Source organism: Xyrauchen texanus, chromosome 4, assembly GCF_025860055.1.
Source record: "Xyrauchen texanus isolate HMW12.3.18 chromosome 4, RBS_HiC_50CHRs, whole genome shotgun sequence".
NCBI classification, from domain to species: domain Eukaryota; kingdom Metazoa; phylum Chordata; class Actinopteri; order Cypriniformes; family Catostomidae; genus Xyrauchen; species Xyrauchen texanus.
The window spans coordinates 12,318,776-12,327,814 of NC_068279.1; the positions used below are offsets into that span (position 1 = coordinate 12,318,776).

Genomic DNA, 9,039 nt, shown 5'->3' on the forward strand with positions numbered 1-9,039 from the left:
ATAAAAATAAAAAAAAACATTCTGTGACGTGCTCAGTTTTTTGGCGGCGTGAAGCTTTCATTAGACCAATGAAATTGCCGAACGGGTTAAGGTCAAAACAACTTTTTTGTTTACTGTTTAGATTAAATCGAGCGCGCTCAAACTTCCCATCATTCTGATTACGGTAGTAATTTTGTCACCCTCACCATGGCAAAGACATGGAGAAATGCATATGATGCAGCTTTCAAGTTGAAGGCGATTGATCTGGCTGCTGCACGGGAGCTTGGTCTTAATGAGTCGATGATAAGACGCTGGAAACAGCAGCGTGAGGAATTGACTCAGTGCAAAAAGACAACTAAATCTGAGGCTATTTAACTCCGACACCGAAGGAGATGACTTCAGTGGTTTCAGTGCACAGGACGAGGAAGATAGTGACCAATGACTTTATTGGTAGGCTACTGTTTACTGCAAATGTTTTATTACAAGCCGTGTGTGGCAGCGGGGGCGTGGTCAAGCGGCCGTCCGGGAGAGAAAAGCTGTAAGGGCGCTTACACCTGCGCTAAATTATGTCTAACACCGGTGTCTAATTTCAAGTGCCCTGCTTCATGTGTCCTTCTTGGGAAAACTGTCACACGGGCACGTGACAGTTTTCAGCAGGGCACTTGACGTTCCAGGTAAGGCTTTTAATGGCCACAGCAATGTTTACAATCAATTTTATAAAGTTTCTCAATTCTTCTATGCGCCAACACTAGACTGACGTGTGTCACTCTCTCAGCGCTGTGGCTGCTGCCTTTTTATGCCGCTCTCCCCATGCTTACTGAAATTAGACACCGGTGTTAGACATAATTTAGCTCAGGTGTAAGCGCCCTTACCGCTTTTCTCTCCCGGACGGGCGCTTGACCATGCCCCCGCTGCCACACCGTGTTTCGTTAAAGCCTGAGTAAAGTTCATTTGTTTCAATGTACCGGTAGGCACCTGCGGCTTATAGACAGTTGCGGCTTATTTATGTTCAAAATAATATTTTATTTAAAAATCAGTGGGTGCGGCTTATATTCAGGTGCGCTCAATAGTCCGGAAATTACGGTAGTTAATGTTGTATAGTGACCAAAGTTAAACAATACATACATATACATACATATATATATATATATATATATATATATATATATATATATATATATATATACTCACACTGTATACAAATCTGTTTTACAGCATAAATTGTACACTGCCTGCTATAAAACCATGGCATTACAAAAGTTGCTGCATGTTCTAGCCTTTGTTTTTCTTGTGTGTAATCTTATCATGAAATTTTCAGTGCATCTCAGTCATCTCCTATTTATGGGTATAACTGTGTTTAGGAGGACAGGGGGAAAATTCAGGATCTTTTCTCTCCACACTTCCGCTGGACCACAGTTCTGCTTTGGTTCATATGGTAAGAGAAACAAACACTGAGAAATACCTAGAAATAACTGTGTAAACATGCATGCATGCAGTCAGATGTCTGTAAATCTGTACTGTATTAGCAAACCTTTAAATCGCTTAATAATGCTTAAAATTGCATTTTGTACTCTGAGGCTAACTGTTTACGCCATAGTTCTATATATTTTTGCAATATTCTGTTACAGGTGCATGTATTTTTTTCTGTATTAGCCATTCTAACATTCTATGTTGTAGGTTCTCTAATGCGTTCTCTTATTATGGTGTGGTTTTGCTGACCACTGAGCTTTTCCAGGAGGGAGGAGCCTGTGTTGGTGAGTGAAAGCTACTGTATGTTTAAAATAATAATGATAGTAAAAACAAGACTGGAGCCAAATGAGAATGAGGTGAATATATTTGGAATGGAATACTACAGTAGCAACCAGGACACAACCAGATCACACTGCATAGTAGCGCACGGTTTACTGCATACTTTCTGCATAGTATGAATTGTACACTACCTACTATAAAAAAGGGAAACCGCACATAGCAATAACATTTAAAACAGAGTAATATGCTAAATTGTTTCAGTGTGTATAGAAGGATTACAATTCAGATATTGGCATCCAATATTTTTTCATAGTAGGTCATCCAGGTATTCCACGAATACATTTTTTTTTTTGTATTAAATTAAATTCCAACTACTCAAAGGATTGTATTTTACATGTAGTTTACAGTTTTTTTTTTTTGCTGAAATAGAATGAGTAAGATGCTGTTCCAAATATATAGATTTTTAATATATATGATTCTATGATTCTATGTCTCCCCCTAGAGGTCAATGGCAGTAAAATGGAGCCAGGTTGTAGTTTGGAGTGCAAATATCTGAACTCCGATGATTATAAAGACCTTTTATGGACCACACTCTCTGAATTTCCGGGTACACACTTTAATTATAACACTATAAATACTCTTTTCAGATTTTTAGATAGTCAAGTATGATAAAGGAAAAGAGATGGCATGTAATGCACCAGTGTTCTGAAGTGTGATAGGTTTAACATATTGATTGATGCTACACAGGCCTGCTGGTGACCCTGTGGGCAATTGATCGGTTGGGGAGGAGAAAGACTATGGCACTGTGTTTCTTCGTCTTCTCTGTCTGCCTTGTGCCACTCTACGGCTGTATGGGAAGGTCAGAAGCACCTTTATTTCATTTGTAAGGCACACAAGCTTGTGTTAATCGAAATAAAATATTAGTGAATTAAATATAGACCCATATTACCAAATATAATATTACTCAATGTCAAAGTTGAACAAAAAGCTGTTCATTTTAGGTGGCAGAAACAAATAAAAAACAAAGATTACCTCATGAACAGTGCTTGTCTTGGAAAGTGTGACCAATTTAACGTGTCTTGTTTAAAAATGTTCTTCCATATTTTATCTGTATTGCAGGACCTTTTTGACAGTATTTATATTCATTGCGAGAGCCTTCATTGCTGGAGGTTTTCAGGCTGCGTATGTGTATACCCCTGAGGTGAGAATTGCTTTTAAATGTAATTGAATTCAGTATATAAATAAAACCTTTTATTGTTGTATTTGTCACAGCCTTGCATGCCATTTGGCCTCAATCAGCCAAGTTTAAGGAAAAGTCAAAATAATTTTACTTGTAATATCTACTACTTGTAGATTGTTAATGTAGAGTTAAAGGTGTAGTTCACTCTCATTTACTCGCCCTCATGCCATCCAAGATGTGTATGACTTTCATCTGCTGAACACAATCAAAGATTTTTAGTAGAATTTATCAGCTCTGTAGGTCCATAAAATGCAAGTGAATGGTGACCACAATTTTGAAGCTCCAAAATCCATTTTAGGGCAACATAAAAGTACTCCAGACAACTCTGGTGGTTAAATCCATATACTCAGAAGCAATATGTTAGGTGTGGGTGAGAAACGGATCAACATTTAAGTCGGTTTTTTTTTTACTATAAATTCTTCTCCCTGCTCAGTCAATTTCCACTTCACTTTTACTTTCAAATTCTTCTGTTTTTGGTGATTCACATTCTTCGTGCATATCGCCCCCTACTGGGCAGGGAGAAGAATTTATGATAAAAAAATTACTTCAAAACATATCTATTGCTCAGCCACACCGATCATGTCATGTCTGAAGATATGGATTTATCCACTGAAGTCATATGGATTACTTTTATGCTCCTTTATGTGGATTTTGCAGCTTCAAAATTTTGGCACCCATTAACTTGTATTGTGAGGACCTACAGAGCTGAAATATTCTCCTAAAAATATTAATTTCTGTTCTGCAGAATAAAGTAAAACACCTGGGATGCCAGGAGGATGAGTAAATCATGAGAGAATTTTCATTTTTGGTTGAACTATCCCTTTAAATGTTCAGATCAAAGCATCAGCTGTGCTGGAGGTGGATTTGTTCTTGAATGTCTAGTTGTTGGCTCTCTCCCAGCATTTTAACAACTTACCTGAAATACAACAGACTTTGTCATCCTACTTTTGTGCCTCATGGACTCTGACTGGAGTTCATCCACAGCAGAAGGATAAGAGAGTTGAACATTACACAAGGTGTCTGCAGGTTGCCTCTGATGTATTGTGTCAGAAACTTAAAGGTGCACTCAGTAATTTATTTCCTCACTTTAAAAGTTTTACTTCTAAAGAAATAAATAGTAATTTTGAAACCAAAGTATAAAATCATGACCACACATTTGAGATGAAGAGTTCAGTAATACCAATATTTAGTAATACCTTATAAAAGCTCTTATTCTACATGGAGCAAAGGTGCCTCATGGGGCAGCCAAGTTAGGACCACATGACCAGCTGAATATTATTCGCTTCAGTTCAGAAACTGCACTTTTATTCCACATTGCACTTTTATTCCACACCATTCCACTCATTGATTAAATTAATCCTGGTTTACTGTGCACAGTGAATTTTGTTCACTGTGAAAAGGAAAATTCAGTTTTCATTTTATCACCCTCAATTTGCAGAACACAAAGAGATGAATGTTACCCTCAATCATCATTGTGAAGAAAAAAGTTGCAATCAAAGTGAATGGTGAATGAGGCTAACATTCATCCTAATATCTCATTTTGTGCTATAAGTAGGAAAGAAATGCAGACTGGTGTGAAAAACATGGGGGTACATAAATTATGATGAAACTTACATTTTTAGGTGGACTAAAAATTATCATATTTTACCACACATTCCAGTAAGATAGAGGTAATTTTCCTAACAACAGTTTAGTTTGCACAGCAATAATATTTGCCTGAGGACCCTGGTAAGTGGAATTATGAGCTTGGAGTACAAAAGTGTGATTGGGAAACTTTTGTTGAATAATAAATTCACTAACCACGCTGTGATTAAACCACAGTTCAGAGTCCAATTTCAGAGTATGATAAAGATTACATTGTTAAATGAGAAGACCATGGTCAAAGTCACTCAGTGTCTGTCTCTTGGTGTCTATCTGCAGGTGTATCCCACGGCGACGAGGGCTCTGGGTTTGGGCACCAGCAGTGGGATGGCTCGAGTTGGAGCTCTCATCACACCGTTTGTTGCACAGGTGTGGAAACATGACATAAATGGCAAAAAGAAATGCAGAAAAAATGCAATACACCAACAACAAATACACAATAACAACAAAATGCATAATGAATAAATAACAACACATCTTATAGATATATGAGATATTAGAATGTTAGAAATCTACTTGGTTTCTTTACATTGTCTAAAAGGAATGTTCCAGTTTCAATACAATTTAAGCTCAATTGACACCATTTGTGACATTATACAGATGACCACACATTTATTTCAACTCGTCCCTAAATTTTCTTTAAAAAAAAAAGGAAAAATCAAGGTTCCGGTGAGGCACTTAAAATGGAAGTGAATGGGGCCAATTTGGGAGGGTATAAATGCAGTTTATAATTTTATAAAAGCAGTTACATTCATTCTTTTGTTAAAACATGTATTTTTAAAGTCATTTAGAGCTTTAGGGTTTGTTGACATCGTCATGGCAATAAAGTTGTAAAATTGGCTATAACTTTACAGAGAAAAAGTTAGTACATGATTTAATCATACTTAAATCATGTTTTCACGCATATTGTTTATGTATTGTGTAGTATTTCAACGTTCAAAAATTTGTGTTAATTGAACTTAACTTGTATTGAACCCGGAAAACTCCTTTAAAGTGATAGTTTACTAAATTATAATTTTTTTATAATTATTTAATCACCCTAATGTCATTCCAAACCTGTATGACTTCTTTCTTCTGTCTAACACAAAAGGAGATGTTTAGCACAATTTAAGTTTAGCACAATAAAAGTGGCAAAGGTCAAAAACATTGAACAAAAAAATATCAAGTAATATTAATTCAAAGTGTCTACATAAGTACTAAAGAAAAAAAGAAACAGGAGAGAGAAAAAAGATTATGGAATCTTTCTCTGCTTCCTTCTCCCAGGTGATGCTTGAATCATCTGTGTACCTGACTCTGTCGGTGTACTGTTGCTGCTGTTTGCTGGCTGCTATTGCTTCCTGTGCCCTGCCAATAGAGACCACCGGACGAGGCCTACAGGAGTCCAGTCACAGAGAGTGGGGTCAGGAGATGATTGGACGGGCATCAGACCACAGCCCTGAGGGGATTCCACATTCCATCTCTGGATCAGAGGACTAAAGGGCACAGCTGGGTTTTAGGAGAAATTGGTCATAGATAGAAGTGGGCAATGTTCCCTAAAATGTTTTTAAAGAAATTTGGATCTGATTCAATGATTTTAGTTGCTTGGTCTCAATTTATATCAGTTCAGACAGTTATGTATACAGGTTCCCCCACCTAAGGTCGAGTAGTTATGCACTTCCATCCTCTGGGCCGGAATAATATAGGGCAATATATTCCCATGACGTAATACTCCCCCCTACCTCTGCAACTTACAAGTGTGAGAAACGTGAATGTGAGAATTGCATTATGAAGATATATAGGGGCATTTAAAAGGAGAACGAAAGCCTTCAAAGTACTGAAGATTTCAAGTTGAAAATAGCACAAGTGTGTGTGTGTATGTGTGTGAGAGAGAGACGGGTTTAGTTTGACAATGAGTAGAAAGACTAGAATTTTGTCTGTGTTATTTATTTTTTCCAAGGGGGCCTTAGGGCATTTTCACAGCTGGCTTGTTTGGAGCATTTGATTCAGAACCTGGCACGTTTTCTCCCTTGGTTCTATTCATTTAGGGATGAGTGAACATGGCAATCTCACTCGGATATGCACCAAAACAATCGATCCTTGACCTCCTGAACGAGGTGGTTTCGAACCGATTGCAAACTAACTCTGGAGCAGTTCGCTTGTGGTGAGAATGCAAACCGACCCAACGGACCAAATAATATCCCTATAAAAACCATGAACATACCTGATGGATCTGCGGAGAACAAATCCGTAGGTCAGCACGTCGCTGTAATTCATAATTAAAACATTGATGGAGCCTTTTGGTGAATATATTAGATATAATTGCACATTTAAAATAGCAGTTACCTTATAATTCCTGAGGTAAATCATACAATCGCTTCTTTCTTTGGGATGGCGGCAAAACAAACAAGGCTAGGATGACATTAGCAACTTCATGACAGATGTAAAACATATTTACTGTACGTAGCTTCACTCTTTCTGATGTGTGTTTGTATCCATCCTTTCTGATGTGAGAGCTCCGTGTCCATGAGAGCAGACACTTTTCAATAACGAAATAATGGAAATGCAGCTAATGAAGGATAAAAATAACCATGATGAATATTTTACAACTCCTATCCATCCGAGTGAATGATTTTATTTGCAGTGCATCCTCTGACTGGAATGCACATTTTGTGCCACACTGAAAACTTTTTGCATAACCATGACATAAACAGTAGTTGAAAATTTGTAACTGTTGACAAATTTATGCAGGTATACCAATTTAATCATTTAAATTTAATCAGGTATTTGGATGTAAAAGCTAAATACCTGAACAGCACACAAACTTACTAATAAGTAGTTTAGTCAAATAGTTTGCTCAAATGCGACATTTATTAACAGCTGATTGTGGCTTTGTCTCGTTTGGAAGTATGTGTCCTCAGGAGGACGCTGCATACTTCATCAAGGCTGTCTCATTTCAGAAAAGTGTGTAGAACACTTTTGAATGCAGCCTTCGAATGCAACCTTCTTTCATGGGAATTCAGAGGATGCATAAGGTGTATCCTTCTTGGGCACTCACAACCCACAATTCTTTGCTTAAATGAAAATGTCTAAAAAATTATGCCAATTTCCCCGTAAATGTGATGTTCAAACACAAGCAATGTTAATTCCCAAGTTAAAGTACCTCAGTAGATGGGGCAGAGTATACAATGTGTATAATTGTATTAATATATAATTAAAATAAAGTATTAGACTAAATGTACACCTGTAAAATCTATTTTCTTTTCTCTTTACATCTTTATAACTCTCCTAAATTGTACCTCATACATTCCATTCTAAAGGGACTTTGTTCGCGTCTCACTCAATGCGCCCCGGCTTGTTAAAGAGTGGCTTACTGTCATAGCAACCATGTTATGTTCAGTTTGTCCTACGAAGGTCTCGTTTAAACGAGGACACTAAGTATACTGCAGCCTTCAAAGGACGCATCCTACCTAGTATGCAGCCTTCCAAACGTGTAAGGTGTAGTCACCTTTTGCCGATGCACTTAATTAAAAAGAATAAATAAATTGCTCCAGCTGTGCAATGGCTTTCCTTTCATCTGATGTCTCGAAGCAATCTTATTTCTTTAACTCCTCATTTCCAGCAATCTGCCATAATGAAACTACTTGTCATGATCCAAACAATACCTGATGGATAAAATAAAGTATCACTCTAGACTTTTCTCATTTAATATCCTGTTTCATTTAACAATATGTCACAAGACTATAAAAAAACAAGTCAAAACAATAAAACAATAGCAAGTGTCTTTCATCAGAACTGGTCTGTGGCAAAACCAGTTCCTTAGAGTATATTCCAGTATCCCAGCATCTTTTTTCAAGCATTAAAATGCGCAACAAACATTTAGGAAGAACCGTTTTTCTTCCCCTCATTGATATATTTGGTTATTTGTGTTTCTGCCTTTTCGACTGTACAGTGGGTTGGGGTAGCAGGATGATTGGGAGGTCAGATTGTCGAGTGTGCAATTGTTCTTGTGTGTTCAGAAAGCAGTTTCTCCTATGCCCCTCGCAATGAAGTACTGCGTTTTGTGTCTGTGTGCACCAATCTCTTGCCACTGCACTGGATGTACATGTGTATAGTAACAATAAATGATGTGTCAAACAAGAAAGTAAGTGAATGACTCTTTATTGTAAGCAATTCAGTTATGACAGTCTTTGTAAGTCTACAGGGCCATACAAATTGAACACATGAACATTGATATCACAGTAGTTTTGGACACATATTTTGATTTATAGAATCCATTATCTCTTGGAATCTAAACTATGATGATAGTTATCTGATAAAGGATGATACTGCTAATGTCTGATCAGATCACGGATAACACTGAACAGATGTCTAGACACCCTATAGACGTGAATTAGAGTGTGTTTGCAAGCCTCTCTCCTTCAAGATCTCCCAAAAGAGCCGAGCAGCTTCCT

At 37.3% G+C, this 9,039-nt stretch overlaps 1 protein-coding gene across 1 annotated transcript in view; it reads left to right on the plus strand.

Annotated features, from left to right (window-relative positions):
• Nucleotides 1–8,719, plus strand: part of LOC127635707 (synaptic vesicle 2-related protein-like) — an 18,181-nt gene extending 9,462 nt beyond the window's left edge. The window contains exons 10-16 of the mRNA XM_052115931.1: nt 1,341–1,414; nt 1,657–1,733; nt 2,231–2,335; nt 2,476–2,587; nt 2,848–2,929; nt 4,889–4,978; nt 5,873–8,719. Coding sequence (XP_051971891.1) covers nt 1,341–1,414; nt 1,657–1,733; nt 2,231–2,335; nt 2,476–2,587; nt 2,848–2,929; nt 4,889–4,978; nt 5,873–6,085 — 753 coding nt within the window. The 3' untranslated portion in view covers nt 6,086–8,719. The remainder of the gene's footprint in view (nt 1–1,340; nt 1,415–1,656; nt 1,734–2,230; nt 2,336–2,475; nt 2,588–2,847; nt 2,930–4,888; nt 4,979–5,872) is intronic.
• Nucleotides 8,720–9,039: the final 320 nt, after the last annotated feature.